General features: G+C 39.0%; 1 protein-coding gene across 5 annotated transcripts in view; it reads left to right on the plus strand.

Moving 5' to 3' along the window:
* The window catches only part of Ect2 (epithelial cell transforming 2), a 58083-nt gene extending 38251 nt beyond the window's left edge, over positions 1-19832 (plus strand). For all 5 annotated transcript variants that reach the window (XM_048452628.3, XM_048452629.3, XM_085682310.2 and 2 more), the window contains 5 exons: positions 372-510; positions 2788-2942; positions 13196-13303; positions 15638-15781; positions 18608-19832. In XM_048452628.3, coding sequence (XP_048308585.2) covers positions 372-510; positions 2788-2942; positions 13196-13303; positions 15638-15781; positions 18608-18697 — 636 coding nt within the window. In that variant the 3' untranslated portion in view covers positions 18698-19832. The remainder of the gene's footprint in view (positions 1-371; positions 511-2787; positions 2943-13195; positions 13304-15637; positions 15782-18607) is intronic.
* Positions 19833-20572: the final 740 nt, after the last annotated feature.

Consider the following 20572-nt stretch of genomic DNA (forward strand, 5'->3'; position numbering starts at 1 on the left):
TCCCCTTAAACTACAGTTAGCACCTTTGAAGCCAGGGCAACTGTCTCAGAACAACTATTCCCATCTGAGGTTCCTGGCTTTTGTTCAAGACTCCTGCCATTGTTCTTGTTCTTGCTCTGCTTCTTAGTCTTTCTATGCCCTTGGACTTTCCACACCCCCAATCCCTAGGCCTGTTTTTCTGACTGAGCATCTGGCTATACAATTACATGTGTGCTTTTTGTCATGGTCTCTCGCTTTTATCGCATAGTAACTGGAATGGCTAATCATCAGATTAGTTGCATATAGATTTTTGTGATTAGTGCTGTTATTTTTAAATGTGTGAACTTTTGGTTTTATCACAATAATGATTATGACTTTCCCTCTGCAATCAGATAGCGAGAAAACGGCATAAGGTTATTGGTACTTTTAGAAGTCCTCATGACCGCACCCGACCGCCAGCTTCTCTTAAGCATATTCATCTAATGCCGCTTTCACAGATTAAGAAGGTGTTGGACATAAGAGAGACGGAAGGTAAGCTCATGGGGAAAGGATTTACTCAATAACAGCTTGTCCTCACTGAAACTTAGATTTCCTGCTGTTCCTACTTTTGTTGTTGTTGTTTTGTCTTTTCCAGACAGGGTTTCTCTGTAGCTTTGGGACTTGTCCTGGAACTAGCTCTTGTAGACCAGGCTGGCCTCGAACTCAGAGATCCTCCTGCCTCTGCCTCCTGAGTGCTGGGATTAAAGGCGTGCACCACCACCACCCAGCTGTCATTTTGCATAATCACTGGTCTTGTTTGCTCCATATATTTTAATGTCTTTTTTTCTTGCCAATGGTACATCTAGGAGTATCCTTTCTTTTTTCCCCCCTGTTAAAAAAAATAACGTGTGGATGTCTAAGCACTACATTCATACAGTGCCCACAGAGGCCACAAGAAGGCACCAGATCCCTAGGACTGGAGTTAAGATGGTTGTGAACCAGCATGTGGGTACCGAGAATGAACCCATGTCCTCTGGAAGAGCAGCCAGTGATCCTAGACACTGAGGCATCTTTCCGGTCCCAGGGATATCTTTAGGATGCTTATTTGGGAAGGGAGTTGTGGTAGTGATGGCACGATGACTTGATGTAAAAGAGCTTGCTGCCAAGACTGACATGAATTCAGTCCCTGGGACTCACATGGTGGAAGAAAAGAACTCCCACAAATCGTCCACTAAAGCACACATAGTCTAGCAAGTGAGTGTGCACGGAACAGACACCTACACAATTTTCTTTTAGAAACGGTAGAGGTTAAAGAGTAGTTGTATGTGAAATAAATAGCCCACAGTAACTGGTAAGCTTGGCTGGCATTGGATCAGATAAATGGACATATACACATGGGAAAGGTGAGTATGGCAGCTCACTTTAGTAACAGCACTAGGGAGGCAGAGGCAAGCAGATCTGAGTTTGAAGCCAGCCTGGTCTACATAGTGAGTTCCTGGCCAGCTATGGTTATGTGGTGAGACCTTATCTCAAAATAAAATATAATTAAAAAATAAGTAGGCATGTGAACATTTGTGTGTGTGTACCTGTGTATTGCATGTGTGCCACCTTTCTCTTTTGCAACAAAATTCCTGAGATAATCTATTTGTAAAGATATTTCAGCTGATAATTTTGGAAATTTCAGTCCATTTTCTTAGTTTCATTGCTGTAGACTGTGGTGATATGATTCATCTTGTCTGAGAGCACATGCTGGAGACTCATAGTGGAGCTGCAAAGCTCAGAGCCAGGGTCCCAGGTGGAGACAGGCCTTTGGCTCAGCTTTTGGGTGTCATTCCTGATTGATATCGCAGCACTGGCCTAACGAAAGCTTTTCCTTCTAACTTATTAGTATTGAGTATTTGAATGATTTTCTGTAGGTCTGAAAACGCTCAAAATGAACATTTATCCAAAGTAGTGTTATCTGTTTAGCTAGCACTTAGTGTTGTGTGCTTATTTTAGGCAACATCTTTTTTTGTTATTTAAATAACTTTAAGCTATTTCAGTGATCTACTGCTCTGAGCAGCAAGGCATGTGTGTTGCTGGTAAGCAGACCCAGGGCCTTGCACCTGCTAGTCAAGCACTCTACCACTGAGCTGTATCTCCAGCCTACAGTAACTTACAAAGCTATTTTCTCTTAGTTATTCAACTGTGTGTTTATTAGAGCCTATGATGAGACAATTATTTGAGTTTGGGGGAGTTATAGTTGGGAAAGTGTTCATGTTAAGATATAGGTCAGGGAGATGTCTTTACGATCTAGACTAGGAAGGTAGAGAGGCCAGAGAGGTGATTCAGCAGATGTAGGCACTTGCCATCAAGCCTGATAACCTGAGTTTGATCTCAGAGACCCATGTGATGGAGAGAACTGTCTTCACAAGTTGTCCCGTTTCCACATATTCTTTAATAGGAATTTGATGATTGTTTGTTTTCAGGTTTTTCAAATTTTTTTCAGCATTGTATTTTTAAAATAGATTATTTTAGCTTTTCAATTACAAAGCAGTTACTCTTTAATATTTGTATACTTTGTGTGTGATTTTTGCAAGTTTTTAGTGTTTGTGTCGCCATTTTAATTTTGAAATTTAAATGCTAAAATTCTAAGATTATATCTATTAAATTATTATTGAGGAATTTAAATGTCACAAAGAGTACTTTTTATTTGTTTTCAGGTTATTGTTGGTTCCTTTTTAAAAGCAGGGGTGGGGGAAAAGAAAGCTGATTTTAGTGGTCTGTGGAAATGGTGGAAATGAAAATTCCTAGACACCCAGGAGTAACACTGTTCATCTGGAACCCTAGACTGCCATAATGCTTTTGCCTTGCTGGTGAGGCCACCAACAGAGCAGGCCAACGTACTGCTCAGCTTCCAGATGACATCAGAGGAGCTTCCAAAAGCAGACTGGCTGAAGATGCTATGCCGACATGTTGCCAACACCATTTGTAAAGCAGATGCTGTAAGTTCTCCAACCGATGTCACATACACAGTGCAGTCAGGCTGACCATATCTCCATGACAAGCCAATCAGGGATACAAGAGAGCCTTTAGTTTTATTCAAATGACGTTGTTTGGGAGAGTTTTTAAAAAATTTTAAATACATGAAATAATCTTTGAGTCCCTTTTAACCTTCTAGCTCTTGTGGCTGCAGCTTAGTGAGAGGCTTTGGGAACTTATAATGCCCTGTGTGGTGGGTTTTTTTCCCTTTTTTTGTAGATGCTTTTTCTTTTAAAAGAACATTTTAAAATGTTGACATTAAGGTAATTTTGTGTATATAAAATCTTATGTAGCTGTTTTGCAAGTCATTTTCTAACTTTATGTTTTAATTTTTTTTTTAAAAAAATTACTATTTTGTGTTTATGGGTGTTTTGTCTGCATGTATGCTTGTGTCCTGGTATTCATGGGGGCCAGAAGAGACCAGTGGATACCCTGGAGTTAAGAGTTGCAGATGGTTGTGAGCCGTGTTAGGAATCAAACTGAGGTCCTTTGGAAGAGCAGCTGGTGCTTGTAACCACTAAGCTGTCTCTCCAGCCCCGTCTAATCACTGAACGTCTTTGCTCCTTTTTCTTCTGGTTTCCTTTGCCTTTGCTGCCTTTGAGCTCAGTGTTTCATGTTTATCGTTTGACCTAGCCTGACACTGGTGCTTTCTGTTGTCCTTTAACATAGTGCATGGTTTCTGCTCAGTGGCTGTAAAAGTGCTTCCGTCACTGTTAGGTGTCACTGCTCAGTGGTGCATCATGGTGGGGAGTCACGGCAGTGGGAGCTTAAAGTGGCTGGTTTCGTTGCTTCCACAGTGAAGAGGCAGAGAGTGATGAATGTTTGTGCTTGGTTTCCAGCTTTTATAAGGTCCTGGGTACCAGAGTGGTGCAGCACAGCCACCCACAGCGGTCAGGTGCCTGGTCCACAGACCCTCCCGAGCTCCGCCTCCCAGATGATTCCAGATCCCAGTTAACCGTCCTGCTGGTGGAGGCGGTCTTCCTGCTGCTTGTCAGCGTGTTTAGTCCCTGCTTTTGTGACTTGGCCCAGCATGGGTTTCACCGAGGTGTGCCTGTTGGTGACTTTGACGTCCAAGGCTTAGACTTGATTCTTGCCCAGGTCAGAGGCATGGTTCTGCTTTGCTGCAAGTTGAAGAAAGAGTAGCTTTGAGTTACTGCCGTCTTCGGTGCACCCTGCCTGTGTTAAGTTTAAAGCAGTGTTCCCTCATCTGGCTATCCTCAGCACCGAGGAAGATCTTGTTTCCTGTCACTGTGCCTCTTGCTCAGCCATCTTAGCTACTGTGTTTTCACTTCCTGTCTCATAATTTCCATTGGTGTTGTTAGGAATGCTTAGTACAGGCAGAATATTCCTTTTTCAAAGTGCTTGGAACCAGAAGTGTCTCACACTTTTGGCAAGTTTTTCATATTGTAGAACATTTGCAGATTTTGGTCAGATATATCTCTAATCTGAAATTCTGAGATCAGTTGCTCCTGAGCTCAGCACTAAGTGCACATTGTTTTATGCAGTGTTTTGGATTTCAGATTGTTGGGATAGGGATGATTGGTGGTGGTTAAGAGAGCGTTTTGTTGCCATCTTATTGAAAGCAGTGGAAGGTTGTAGCATGTTGCTTTTCTATCAAGGCGAGTTTTCTCATAGCAACTCTTAAATTAGTTACCATCATTAAGACAAAATAACTTTATAGCAAACTACAATGAAGAGCTGGTGTGATGACGGGAAGTAAAGGAATTGCCGGAAATCAGAGAATCTTCAGTAGATGCTGGATGCATTTACAATTCCTTTGCGAGGTCTTCATACAGATCTGCAGAAATGATACAGGATAGGATCTTGTTGCTGTGATAGATAGATCCTGCTTAGCAGTAGTAATAAGAGTTGATTTCAACCTTGCCATGGAATAACATTTATCATAGTTGTACATGCCTTACAATGCTGTTGAAGTTTGCATATAGCTTTTTGGGAAACAGGATGCTTAAGCAGTCCTTTCAAGGCATGTAGCTATAATATTAAAATGCAAAGGTAATGAGAATTTTTAAAAATATTTTTATTGACTTTCTAGATGGAAGATGAATAATCAAGCAGCAAATGCAGGAAATTTCAGAAATTTTAATTATCCACAAGATGGCAGCAAACATTTACCTATGTTCTGATTTCTACTTAAACACAGAGTTATTCCAGTCTGCTGAAATTTTTTTTCCTTAGAATTGTGCTTATACATTCAAAGATTCAGTGGCATCAGCTCTAAGTTCTTTCCTGTATTTAAGATTTCACACATAGTGAAAAATTTAAAGCCCCCAGTTCATGTCTTATTTGAGAATATTTTGCTATGTTGAAGAAAGTATGTTTCTAAATATGTATGCACAAAAGGTATAAATATACATGTAACTGATATTTCTTAAAAAGGCAATCTAATTATTTGAATCAGTAGGTTTTTTTTATTCCTGGTACCCTAAATAACTGAAGTTTGCTCTTTTTTGTTGTTGCTTAAATGTGTCCTTTTTTGGGTGTGCAATCCACGGAATTCTCAAACTCAGCAGTCCTCTTGCCTTAGCCTCCCACGTGCTAGGTTGGCCACACCCAGCTAGATGCTGCTTAAATTTTATTGTATGTACTGTTACTCTATTGTAACCATTTGTAAATGGGTGAAAGAAAACTTAAAAAATGTGAAACTAAAGCCGAGAACAATGACTGATGATTGTATAGCTAGCATAGGATTCAGGCATCTTTATTCTTATCAGACTTTCTTGTTGCCTGGCAGTGGTGGCGCACACCTTTAATCCCAGCACTTGGGAGGCAGAGACAGGCAGATCTCTGTGAATTTGGGGCCAACCTGGTCTACAGAGTTCCAGGACAGCAAGGGCTACACAGAGAAACCCTGTCTCGAAAAACCGGAAAAGAAAAGCAAATCCCCCAAAACCTTATAATCTTTTCTCCCTGTTGATATGATGCTCCATATTCTGTTGCTTCAAAATGTAAAGTTCAGTCTGCTTAAAGTTTCAACTCAAAATATTTACAACAGAATTTCTAGTCTCTTGCCAGCATGTGCATTTTTGTTTGCTTTTTGTTTTATTTTGTTTTGTTTTGTTTTTTGAGACAGGGTTTCCTGTGTAGCAGTCCTGAATGTACTGGAACTTGCTTTGTAGACCAGGCTGGCCTTGAACTCTGTTGAGATCCACCTGCATCTGTCTCCCTAGTGCTGGGATTAAAGGCGCCACCACCACTCAGTGCCAGCATGTACCTTTAGTTGCATGGTCTATGTTATCAGTTAGAGGGTAGTTTTTGTTATACACATATACATACACATGTATGTATATATGTATACACATGTGTACATGTATATGTATTTTTGACCTCTAATGCCAGCAGTGCAGTTTTACTAATAATTAGCTCAAGCACTGTCACCTTTTGCCAGTATTGTTAGTCCAGAAGTAACTTGAGGATTAAATGCCCTATGCTACAGTTTTGTGTTTTTGCCACTAACTCAACATTTCTAGTAAAAATGAAAAAACATTGGCTGAAGAGATGGCTCAGTGGTTACAAAGCACATACCGATCTTGCTTGGGACTCAAAAGATTCTTTTCCCCAAACCTATGTGGTGCCTTAAAATCCTCTGTTTCTCTAGTCCAGGGGATCTGATACCCTCATTTGGTCTCTGTGGACACCAGGCATGCATTCAGTTCACACACACACATACATACATACATGCAAAATACCCATAAACTTATTTTTTTAAAAATAATGTTTTATGTTTTGATTTTAGTTATTGCCACTGATTGCTTATGAATAGTGTTATTTTGATTTTCCTGAACTTGTAAGCAGAATTATAACTACTTGGGGAATAGACACAGGACATATAGAAAGAGATTTGTGCTTGTGAGGCAGTATTGTTTATTACTAAGTTAATATGTGATTTGTCTTTATAAATATTCTGTAAGTTATTGGTATAGATATTTAGTATTCAGAATTTCAAGTATTTCTGGGTTCAGACTTTTTTTTACACTTTTGAGATAGTTGTAAATGCATACTGTTGTGAATTGGATATTACTCAAGTTTAAACCTGTAATTCATTTGTTTCTTATACTCACAATCTAAAGGTATTTTTTTCTGCCTGTGGGAGCCTGAAGTATAACTAGTCAGGGAGGTTAGCTTAAGGAAGGGAGAGGAAAAGGAGGTTGATGCAGGGCCACCCTTACTGTGGATTTATCCCCAAATAGCCTTGTTATGCTCCATTCCGGGCTGTTGTGGAACTCTGTATGCCTACAGGAGCGATGAGAAGGGCCCGATGACTCAGGTGTCAATGAGATGCTTTTATTGGCTTAAGGTACCAGAAATGTGTGTGTGTGTGGTGTGTGTGTGTGTGTGTGTGTGTGTGTGTGTGTGTGTGTGTACTAGCATTCATAAGCGAACTTGTAAACTGTAGCCCCTTTCGTTTACAGTTGATAGTGTATACCACCTCAGTAGTTTCGATCTTAGATTCAGCACTTTTGTCTCCATAATTGAAAAACTGCCCATCCATGGTTTCTTTTACATTTGACATACTTTGACTAAGCTCTCAATGCTTTCAGAATTATGTTAAAAAATACAAGGTTGAACTATGTTTTAAATTTTGTTTACATTTAATTTGAGAAAGAGAAAAGGATTTATAAATGGTGTTTTTGAAAGTGTTATAATTCTTAGAAGTAGCAAGCCTGGGACTCCTCAGATGTATTTCCCCCACTTTGTTCGTTTGTCTGTGTCCTCCCACCTGCTTCTTTCCTGACTAGAGACCGGTGTTGGACCCTAGCGCCCACTTACCGAGGAGGGCCCACCCGAAGAGACCGCTCTCACACCGCAGTTGCAAAAGCAAGAGGAAGTTTATTGACTGGCGCATCGGGGTCCCTTAGCCTCGGAAGGGGAAGGACCCCGAATGGCTGTTACAGGCTGTTTTTAAAACCAAAAACCGCAAAAGCAGAGGGGAAAGTCCAGAAATTGTTTGTCAGCTATTTGGATTGGCTCGTTTAAAGGGTAACTAGCAATGATTGGTCTGAGCCATGGCGGGACAGATCAGGTGAGGTAAGAGGAAACATCTGCAGGTTTTCTGGACCCGATTCCAGGAACTGGGTCTTATTTGAAGAAAACCCGCAGAGAATTGGAAAGTACCCATTGTTTCAGTACACTTGTGGATGATTATCAGGTTCCTCGTTCCCAGGGGAGGAGGGCAGTAATGCTGATATGCTCCAGAGTCTTTCACTGGAGCTAGTGCTTCTTCTTCATATCTCAGGAAACGGCTCTGTTGTTAGTTTGCCTTCTATTGGCATACCTGGTTATTTCCCATTAGCTGGAAAAGGCCCTTATTTATCTTCTCTTCAGATGAGAAGGAATTTATTTGTTTTCAGGAAACAGTTATGAAACTACTTTTCCCTGTCTAGTTCTCAGGTAGTTACTCTATGCTCAGAAATAGTTACATCAATAGAAAAATGGAGCAGGAACTTACTTTCTAAGAGTGTTATATGTATGTGTGTGCAGTGCCTGTGGAGGCCAGAAGAGGTCATCAGATCCTCCACAAGTAGAGTTAACAGATGGTTTTAAGTTGCCATGTGGATGCTGTGAGCCATGGTTGTGTCCTCTGCAAGAACAGCAAATACTCTTTACTGCTGAGCCATCTCTCCAGACCCTAGAGTCTTTTCTTCCCCCCAAGACAGGGTTTCTCTGTGTAATAGTCCTGGCTGTCCTGGAACTAGCTCTTGTAGGCCAGGCAGGCCTGGAACTCACAGAGATCTGCCTGCCTCTACCTCCCAAGTGCTGGGATTAAAGGTGTGTACCACCACTGCCCCGCAACCCTAAAGTCTTAAATTCTAGAAGTCTTAACTGTAAAGAACATTTTATAAAAACTGAGCAAAGGTGGAGTTAGCTTTATAATCTAAATTGATCCTTTTTTCATTCTTGAATATTTTATTCAGGGAATAAATTTTAGTTATAATATGTATTTATTTATGCTATAGTTTTTACTCTTAAGTTGAAAATAGTATTTGCACATGAGAGTAAAACCAAATCAACTAAAAATAAGTATGCTATGCTAATTCTCGTCTTCCCTCCCTGTCCCGTTCGTCTTCTCTTTGTGGCCATCGTTTTGTAGTTTAGTTATGCTCTCGGAAACAAAAGAACAAAGGAAAAAAAGCTTTTTGAAATGTACATTTATCAGAGTCATGTGGGCAATTTTGTCTATAATTCTACCTCTCTCTTTCTCTTTCTCTCCCTCCCGCCTTTCCTCCCTTCTTCCCGCCTTTCCTCCCTTCTTCCTTTCCTTCCTTCCCTTCCTTCCTTCCTTCCTTCCTTCCTTCCTTCCTTCCTTCCTTCCTTCCTTCCTTCCTTCCTTCCTTCCTTTCTTTTTTTATAAATAGGTGAATCTTTGATATGTACATTAGAGTTTTTAGTGAACTATTTGCATAGTCCTGTTTCAAATAATTGTCCAATCCTCTCCGTTGCAATTTCAGCTTTCTTCTTTTAGAACAGTGTCACAAGTTGAACAAGTCAAATGAACATTGACAGATTACTTATAGTTAAAAAGTAAAACATACTTAACAGAAAATATATTTAAATGTTTGTACTTCCCAGAGCACAGTTGACGGCTGTAGGCGTCATCCCTAGCATCTTTAGCCAACAGCGGACTGCACACTGATGGTCCATCCTGTGAGAGTCTGCTGTAGAGTAGTACTATAGTTATGTGGTCTGTGGATGTGGTGTGTGTTGCTTCACAGCTATGGAAGTACATTCCCATTGGGAAGCAGCACATTATGAAACTACGTTCAACTTGTGGTGCTGTAGGTAGAGCAAGGCAGGAATCAGAACCTACGCTATTGCTGTGGAAAGCCAACAGGTCAGTGAGGTGTGTGTGTGTGTGCTCCTCGGATGGCAAGTGACTGAGGGGATTGATGAGAACCTCCGCCTAGTGCGGAACTTTGAACTGCTTAGTGAAGTAGTAAAATTGCACACACATGTTGCAAATAATGCTTCACATGTGTCAGTTTTTTAAATGCTGACAGTTGTCAGAAAGTATAGAAAATGAACTCTCCTAATAAAACTTGTTAGAAAACCCATAGGAATAGCCTTCTCAGAAACATGGAAGTTCTTTTAAGAAGTTTGTGTTTGACTAGAATTATAATTCAGTGGTAGAGTGTTTGCATTGCATTTCCAAGACCTGCTTTTAATATCCAGCACAAAAAATAATGAAACAGAAATCTGCAATACGAGAGCCCTTGGTATCCATGAATGATAACATTAATACGCAGGTGTTGATTCATCTTTAATTAGTTTATAGATTTCTGCTGTCTCTAAAGTCCTATGGAGAAATTTTGGAATTTGACAGACTGATCCCTAGGATGATTTTTAAAGAAGAAACAGTGCTACCATAGGAGATACTAAATTACACTTATGCTTTAAAATGACCCTCGTTCATTTGGAGAGTGGGCTGTGTATGCCACTGTGCTCTTGTGAAGGAAGCCCAGAGGACAGCTTGTGGAGTCGGCTCTCTCTTTCCACCATAGTGCTCCTGAGGATTGAAGTAAGACATTAGGCTTCCAAACAAATGCCTTTACCCACTGACTGGTTTGCTGGCTCCAAATTGTACTTCTAAAAAATCAGCTATAGTGATTAGGTTACTACTGCACTGTTCTAAAAGTTTGTATATGAGCCTATAGGAAGAGTAGATGAGAAACTATTTCCACAGATGTCTGCCTCTATGTCTGGACTCCATATATGTGCAGTACAGAAGGAAACAGCGATGTCATTGACTCCCCAGGGTCTGTAGTATATGTGGCTGTGAGATGCCAGCTGGTCCTTTGGAGTTGTACTTGGGTCCTATGAAAAAGTAGCCAGTATTAATTGCTGGGCCATTTCTTCAGTTTCAGAGTAGATGTTTTTGAAATAAGACTATCATAATAGTGTAGAACCTCAATTATTACCCCATGGTACTATGAAAATTAGTTAAGTATTAAGAAATTAGATGTATATTCTTATTCCTTTCCACCTAATTACAAGTATGAGTTCGGTGTAAAAGGTGAGAAACCATTTCAGAAACAAATATGTGCTTAATTGAGAAATACTTGGTAAACAGAAGTTTGACCAATGAAGTGTATGTATGTTAATAAGGAATGTAAAATAGAAATTGGAAATAATGACAAAATAAACGTTTGTCATTTATATTGTGTCTTTCTTACAGAGCCAAACATCTATAGGTACTGTTATCTGTTGGGAACTGGATTTGTCTTGTCATTTAGCAGTTGTGTCAAATGGAAAAAGTGGGTTTCGAGCAGTGAGAATGACTCTCTCTCTCTCTCTCTCTCTCTCTCTCTAAATTATATGTATGTATGTGGGGATATGTGCTTGTGAGAGCACCCATGCATGGGCGACAGTGTGCTCAATCTGTTGGAGTTGCAGGCAGATTTAATATTCCTGACGTGGGTGCTAAAGACTGCACTTTGGTCTTCTGTATGTGGTTTAAGAGCTGAGCTACATCTCCAGCCCCAAATGTGATTACTTTAATGAAGAAACTAAAATAGCTTCAGCAAAATAAGGCCATTTGGCTGCTAATGGTGGAGAGTAAAATAGGCATTTATATTTTGGGGTTCGTTTCATTTTAAATAGCCATTTATAACTATAGGGTGTGCTTTTCAGTTTGTAGCTTGGTTTTTTAGTCAGTTCTCCTGAACACTATCTGACTTTCTCCTTGTAAGTACTTTGGACTAGACATGTTGGGTGTTTTCTCCACTTTGTGTACAAGAAACTCAGAAAAAATAGCTTTCACAAGATGGTACACAATTCTTGTACCTGCAGACTGATGGTGCTGATGTGCGGCTCCATTTACAGTGCTGGGGGAAGGAGGTCACTTGCCCTTTTTTTTGCCTAGATTTATGAATTTAAAGTGAAAATCATTCATAGGAGTATGAATGTTTTTGTTTGAAAGTCCAAACAAAATGTGGATAGTAATATTTGTAATTACTTGGAGAAGGGCTGTCTATACTCTAGATGTGGCAGAGCTTGGGAGAATGGAGCCTCCTAAAATAGTAACTTTGTTCAGAGCCTGAAGATTAAAAGAGTTCCCCGAGGAAACTGTACGATAATGTGGCAAAAACATATTTTTCCGTAGAGACATATACACAAAAAAAACCCCAAATAGTTGTAATGAGTAATCTGTAGTAAACTCTCTCCTGTCTACCACACCTGGGAGGAACATAAAAACACATTCCTAAAACAGTTCTGTCTTTGAAGAAACTGAGGTCACAAGACTCTTGTCTTGTTTTCTTGGCATTGGTTGAATTCTCGCAACCGCCCAGAATTCCCCTCACATGACTCCATTCTTGGACCACATTCTGACAAAGGGTTTATATATATATATATATATATATATATATATATATATATATATATATATATAATTTGATTTTATTTTATGTGCATTGGTGTGAAGGTGTCAGATCTTGTGGAACTGCATTTTTAGACAGTTGTGAGCTGCCATGTTCTGGGAATTGAACCCAGGTCCTCTGGAAGAGCAGTCAATGCTCTTAATCTCTGAGCCATCTCTCCAGCCCCAGGTTTTCTTGTTTTAAAGTTAATTTTGGTCCACGGTTTTTAGATTACACCAGGAGGGCTTTTGTTCCTTGGGGGATGTACTCTATATTCTGGGAACACTCCTCTTCGAAAAGAGCACTTCGCTCGTATTTACACAGAATATTTGCACAATTTGAAGAGTGTTCACCACACTGTGATTCCTAGCTGCTGTTGCCGTAGGACCTTAGGTTTCTTCCAGAAACAAACTGAGGAAGAAAGTCAGGGGTGAGAGTCTCTTAAGGAAAGTTTATGTATTATTGGTTTTGTGGCAGACTATATTTAAGAATTAACTCTCCTAAATTCATAACATTAGTTTTAGATTGTTTAGTAAGCTTTTATATGATGTATATTCTGTTGATTCGAGTTATGTAATGTGGTCCATAGTAAACTATTCATTTACTCAGTTATTTTAAATTATCCTCAAGTTAGTTTATTTCAGGGTAGATATCATGTTAAGCACAGTACAGTTTTGGGGATAGTGGGATGGGGTGGCAACACGGATCACATCCAGGACCTGCTACCACTGAGTCTGAAGTACCTTTATTTATAAATATTACCATATATATGTCAATACTTAATGGTTTGATTTTGGAAACAATTGTTTTCTGAACTTAAAATAAATTATTTTTTTCAACAGGAAAATCTTATGTATGTGGCTGATCCAGAATCTTTTGAAGTAAATACAAAAGATATGGATAGTACATTGAGTCGAGCATCTAGAGCAATAAAAAAGACTTCAAAAAAGGTGAGTTTGGTGAAATTCTGGACTTATTTCTAAAATGTGTGTTTAACATTAAGTTAAGCTAATATTGACATCAACACCAATAAAAGAATATTCTAGAGCTGTTGTAAACTCTCAAGCTCTGTCTCTATGACTCAAAGGGGCTAGACATTGAAACATTGATAATACTAGTTCGGGGGGATGGCAGAGGTTTGTGGTTGGTTAGTCAATGTGCCTTACTTGGTAGTTCAATGCCAGAACTTAAAAAGAAGAAAGTAAAAGTTAGAAAGTACCTGATCACATATCAGGGGTTGCCTTGTAGCAGGCTTGCTTTTGGGCTACCAACCAGCTCCCAAATAAAGACACAGACTGATTAGCAGTTATGGATGCTCAACCTTAGCTTGTACTTGTCCCACTACGCTTTATCTTATGCTTGTCCCACGAGCTCTTACAACTTATGTACCTATTTCTCTTCATCTACATTTTGCCTCAGGTCTTTTTAACTTTTTATTATTATTATTCTGTATGACCTATTCTGTGTCTGTTTGACTGGCAGCTGGGCATCTCCCTCTCTTTCTCCCCGCTTCTCTCCTCTCTTTTCTCTCTAGATTCTGCCTCCTATGTATTCTTTCTGCCTGCCAGCACTGCCTATTCCTCTACTGCCTAGCTATTGGCCTTTTGGCTCTTTATTAGACCAGTTGGCTGCCTTAGGCAGACTTGTAAAAAAGCAACACATATTTACATAATTAAGCAGATATATCATAAAACAAGTGTTTTATGATATATCTGCTTAACACAGATTTGCACACTTAAAGTAATATTCCTTAGCATTGCCCTGTGGCTTGCTGTGTGCACATGCAGACACACATTTATGTACACACTCAGCAGTCTACAACAGAACCGCTCTACAGTCCTGGGAGATGATTCACAGATTTGCTTTTATAATGTTCAGTGGCGTCTTTGTCACAGTACTTAGAACTTGCTGTGGCATTCTTGATGTAGTGGCTATTGCATGAATCAGACCAGAGTTGATAAGTAGTATTGGTGTTTTAGATAGAAATGTGTTCATTCATCTTAAGTAATACCAAGAATAGTTTTTAGTCAGAGCATATGACTGAGTTGGAAAACAAGATCTATTTGTGTTTTCAGCTTACATTGGGATGGGGCTTTTAAAAGGTAGAAATTACCTGGGTGTGCTTATGCATGCCTTTAAGTGAGACACGTGGGAGGAAGAGGCAGATGGGTTTCTGGGTTATGAAGATAGCCTCCCCCCGCCCCCCCAAAAAAAAGTAGAAGTGGGGTTTCAGAGAGCCAAGGAATATTTGAAATCTGTCTTAGGGTTTCTATTGCTGTGAAGAAACACCATGACCACAACAACTCTTATAAAGGGAAGCATCTAATTGGGGCTTCCTTAAAGTTTCAGAAGTTTAGTCCATTATCATCATGATGGGAAAAAAAGGCAGCATTTAGGAAGACAAGAGTTGAGAATTCTACATCTTGATCCACAGGCAGCGGCAAGTGAACTGTGCCCATGCTGGGTGTAGCTTGAACACCTGCATCCTCAAAGCCCACCCCTGCGGGGGCTCTTCCTCCTACTAGTGCCACTCTAAGCCCACCCCTGCGGTGGCCCTCTTCCTCCTACTAGTGCCACTCTAAGCCAGGCATTCAAACACCTAGGTCTATGGGAGCCATTCCTATTCAAACCACCACATGGCCTTATATAGTTTGCTGCTTTATTTACAAGATTTGTTTCCCTTTGAAAGGGAAACTGCACTACTTTTATATATGCTCTTCCTTAACACATGTAACATAGTAGGTAAACTAGTTAGATCATGATTCAGAGGAACTCCTTCCCCATCAGTAAACAAATTGGGTTCAAGTGGTTTTGTAATGCACAAACTACACTATGACAAGATAAGAGATGGGTCTTAGCTGAGGATATAACTTAGTGATGTGTGGTTTTTTCGTTTCGTTTTATCACACAGAAATCCTGAGTCCAATCTCAGCACTACAAAAAGAAATGGAAAACAAACAACCCAACAAAACCCTAAATTTCCTGTGTCTCAGGCTAGCTGTCTCCTTCTGCTTCTCTCTCTCTTCCATTGGATTTCAGTGTTCCCAGGTGCAAGAGGGAGTAGGCTAGAGCATAGTTCACTTTCCCACTGCTATGTGTAACACGAGGGCCGGGCTGCAATCCTATTTGTGGAAATGATATATTTCTGTTTTGTTGTTGTTGTTGTTTTTGTTTTTTTTGTTTTTGTGTGTGTGTGTGTGTGTGTGTGTGTGTGTGTAGAGAAATTTTTGTGGACCATCTTAAAGTTGTCTAGTTAATTAATATTAACTCCTTTTAAACTTCAGGTTACAAGAGCGTTCTCTTTTTCCAAAACTCCCAAGCGAGCCCTGCGGATGGCTCTCTCATCGTCCCATAGCTCAGAGGGAAGGAGTCCTCCCAGTAGTGGCAAACTTGCCGTGAGCCATCTCTCCAGCACATCATCCTTAGCGGTAAGTGTTAGTTCAATAAGCTAAAGGACCCACTCACATGTCGAGAGGTCATTGACTTTGTTTTTACTTATAAAAGCAACTGAAAAGGTCCTTCTTTCATTTTTTTCCTCCAGCAGGGTCTGTGTAGCCTTGGCTCTCATAGAACTACTATGTAGGCCAGGCTAACCTCAAACCTAGAAACCACTTGCCTCTGCCTCTCACATACTGGGCTGGTGTCTTTACATCCAGCTAAGATCCTGCATTTAGTGAGTTAGATGCATACCTACTATGTAGTTTATTGAATGTGAAATTTTACTAGAATTGAGATGTTCTAATTTTCATAAATTGGTCTGGCTTATCACTTTATTAATATAAACATTATGTTTCTATTTGATAAGTGCCAGTAACATTGGACTAAGGTTTGTTTCTTTTCACTTAGCTTGATGAGTAGGATGTACCCTTTACAACTAAGGGTTCTGTGGAATCTAAAATCACGTGCAAATACTAAGTGTGCCTCAGCAGTCTGCCTTCAGGGTGTTAGAATGATTAGTGAAGACATTTCTAACAGTGTCACATCACCAAAGTACAGAGATAGGACCAGAAATTCAATGTCAGCCTTGGCTATTGAGCTCTGTAACAAGTTTGAAACCAGCTTGCCCTATGTGAGGCCCTATCTTTAGCAAATACAAATTTCTTTTAAAAAGAAAATGAAAATAATATAGATGTGCAAAATTATAAAAACAATGAAGATTATAAATGTGGGTTAGATTATAAAATTTTTTTTTTCTTTTTGAGATAGAGTTTTTCTGTGGCTTTGGAACCTATCCTGGAACTAGCTCTTGTGTAGACCAGGCTGGCCTTCAACTCACAGAGATCTGCCTGCCTCTGCCTCCCGAGTGCTGGGATTAAAGGCGTGTGCCACCACTGCCCAGCAGATTTTATATTTTAAGTCCAAAACTTTTTGTTTTGTTTTGTTTTGTTTTTTTTCATTATAGCCATTGTAAATATTGTTGCCTTTAAATATTGGTAAATGGGTTGTATTGTTTTTAGAAGAATTGTAGAAAATTTGTTATTTGTAGTAATATTTTATAGAGACTATATCTTTAAGAATTCTATGTTCTCTCCTCAGTTGTTTACTTCTGTTCTAACAGATTGCCAATTCTGTTTCCACAAGCACTGCAATTGGATTAAGCATGGTTATGTCTGGCACTCAGACCCTACTGGTGGGCACATGTAGTCTTCCTGGTCCCCATCTGCAGCATTCTACCTCCTGTTCTAGTTTTTTTCAAAATTACTGAAGGAAGTAACTGATTTTTTTTTTAAAAGAAAACTTTTTCAAATTTTTTTTTTTAAAAAAAAAACCCGTTCTTCCGAAGTCACCTTTGACATTTGTGAAGAATTAGGAGCTATGTGCCAATGGAAATAAACCTTGTGGAGTTTAATGTGAGCTTATTGGCTATTTGAAATTCATATTTGTGGAAAAAAAGAAAACATTCTCCATTGAATCACTTTATGTGGGTTGGGACTTTTGAATTCTCAGCTTTATTATCGCCTTGAATTTATAGTAAATTAGATTAACTAGTTTTTGCATATTGCCAAATAAAAGATATTTTTACAAAAGAATTTATTAAGTTCATAATAAGCAGGTTCCATTAAAAATTTTCTTTCTTAGGAAAATAATCATCTAAAGGAGAGTGTTATAATATGTAGATTCTTAAAAATGGCTTTTATATAGTAAATCATAAAAGTTCTAGCAGAGCAGGTCCCAGAGTTTAACTGTTGAGGGTACCAAATTTCATCACTTGAGTGGTAGTCCTTATTAATGTTGCTCTCTGAACTACTGATTTTACTCTTTTTTGCATGAAAATGTGGAACCAGTTATCTTATAGACCCTGGGTTTAGATATAGGTAGTTAGCCATATGCATTTTTTTAAAAAGTAGACTTTTAGTTTATTCTGATTATACCTACTTGGGTTTTAGAACCTCCTGCATGTTTTTCTGTTTATAGTTTAAGATTCTGATGATGAATAACTTTGACCTTTGAAAGAATAAGTTTCTATTCCTCAGCAATTTGATAAGTGCTCCTGTCCTGTTCGATTTCATGTGGAGTAAAATGCACATAAAAATACATGTCCACATGGGAGTTGTGCATATGGGACAGAAATCTGAGGATAGATGACTTTTCTATGATGTGATTTTTTTTTTTTTTACTCTTCCTAATTATGCTTTAAGAATTAAGAGGGGCCTGGAGAGAGTGCTCAAGAATTAAGAACACTTCCTGTTCTTTCAGAGGACCCAAGTTTGGTTCCAGGACCCACATTAGGTAGTTCACAACGCACACCTACACACTTGTAAAATAAGACTTAAGAGAGAACCAGTTAGATGGCCCAGCAGGCAAAGTGTTTCCTGCCAGGACTGGGGACCCAGGTCCAGTCCCTGGAAGGAGTGACCCGGGGTTCCTGAAAGTTGTCCTGTGTTCAGCACACAGGTGCCTCACCTGTCTGTCTTGTGACTGACTTACAGGTCAGAACCTGTAGCTCTGACCATGAGTGCCTCCCAGAGGGAAGATGCCAGTGCTCTTAATTACTAAGTAGTGTCTTCTAGTTGACTTAACATTGGGTAAATTAGTCATCTAGCTTTTGTTTCAGAATGCTAAAGTAGTTTTAATTGTGTGTTATTTCTGCTCCATTCCTCTGATCTTACATTTTGTTTTTAAAGAGTTTGGAACTTTGTCTGGATTGTCATGGTGATTAGTAGAGGGAGGGTCAGAATGGTAGGCATGGCATTGAGCTCTGCCACAAGTTTTGAAAAGAAAACTTTGAAGTTTATTTGTCATGTCTTTCACAGGGTATTCCGTCTCCTTCCCTTGTCAGCCTCCCTTCTTTCTTTGAACGGAGAAGTCATACATTAAGTAGATCTACAACTCACTTGATATGAAACTTATTCCACGGGACCTCATACTTCAATAAGATGCTGACGTAAATGGTACTTCTAATTAGCACTTGGTGAAAGTCTAAGCAACACTAACCAATGCCATTTTATGTTCTTGAAAAACTACTTTTCTTACATTTTTCAAGGTAATCCATGTAAAAGAAATATTGATTTCGATGTAATTTATCTGTTTGACTCTCACATCCAAAGTCCCATAAGTTAAGTTATTCATGATAATCAGTAACTTTGTAACCTAACAGAGTAAACTTGCTTGGTGGATGTAAAATACTACTGTGTATTTGTATAGTTTCTTGAATGAATTTCTGGAAGTACATATTTGTGTGTCACGATTTCTGCAGAGAATAAATGAGAATGCAGTGCTGAATAGAAACCTCTGGGTTAATGCTGGGGGCTTATTCACGTGTGTTGTTTTAGTGCTTACTTCTCTTTTGCAGTTGGTTTTCTTCTAAAATAAAATATCTAGCATATGAATTTTGAAAGATATACCAGTTCTAACTGTATAATTAAGATTGAAAATATTTTGAAAATTGAGGTAAGGACAGAAAGATGGCAAAAGATTTGTATATGCTGCACAGACAGATATTAGTATGTACTTTTGTTTCAGAGGCTTTATTTTTATTTTTGTTCTAGCCACCGTCAAATCTTGCTTTAGTTTTGACCACTGTATTGAATTTTATTTCAAAGGAGAAGACTGTTATGACCTGCTTCTATTTTCTATATAGTCGTTCTGAAGTTGCCATCTGTCTTGGTAGTCTGCGGTGAAATGCATAGATATAATGCGTGGTAAACTTTTGAATGTAGTTCTGTCATGAAATGTAAGATTGGAAATTTAATGTCAAGTATTTGGTAAATCTGCCATTGTCTTCTATTGTAGTATTTAAGAGTCAATAATACAGAATGATCAGGTTCCTGTGGCCAAGTGTATTATTTCCTATATGTTCAAGGGGTATTGTAAGTCTCCTTGTTACTTAATTTTCAACAATCTGCTCTAATAGTTGGACGATGGACTTTTTTCTGTACCATGTGTGTGCACTTCACAGGTTAGTATATGACATTGTTTTGTTATATTTTAAAAGCAATTATTAGCAAAAACTTTGTAAATAAATAGCTTAAAACACAAGCATCTTTTAGTGTTCTGTCATAATTTCTTCAGAGAAATTTTCATGGACAAACATGAATGCCTCCTTACTTAGTTCTCCGGACGGTTTTGTATTTAGCTTATTCTCATATGTTTCACTAATGTTTCTGAGTATTTGTATACTGGGCTATCTGTAGGATGGGGGTGTTTTAGCTGAACTCTACAGAACGGGGTGAAAATCCTGTAGTTGATGTAAAATTTCGTGTTTAAGTGTGTGCATCAACTTTTTTTTTCCCTCTGGGAGAAAGCACGTAATCTTTATTGTTTATTGGCAGTTTAAATTTTTCAAAGAGGAGAAATAACAGAAGCTATGAACTCGGAAAACTACTGGCAAGTAGTTACCTTTAACTTCTAGCACCTGTGTCTAGGGTGTGTCACTGTCGGCTGTAGAGCACTGACATATCCCTATCAGATAAAGGCAGGTTGTGTATGTGCTTAGTGCATTAGGATTCTGAATCATGCAGAATTATCAGCAACTTCCTTTATTAAGAAAGTAACTGTTTTATTATTTGGTTTTGTCTTCTTAATCAGTCTAAGTTGTATTTCTGACAGTGATTCTCTCAGTCTCTGTTAGCTCACACATGTATCCTACAGCCCATAGCACTTAGATAAGAGGCTATTCCTCAGGCAGCTTTCGTGGTGGTCCCATCTTTATTCCAAGCTTCTGCTGAGATGGGTAAGAACATATTTTGCCTCTTCACAGATCTCAGAAGGCTTTAGAA

Source organism: Myodes glareolus, chromosome 20 (assembly GCF_982192425.1).
Source record: "Myodes glareolus chromosome 20, mMyoGla1.1, whole genome shotgun sequence".
Taxonomy (NCBI): Eukaryota; Metazoa; Chordata; class Mammalia; order Rodentia; family Cricetidae; genus Myodes; species Myodes glareolus.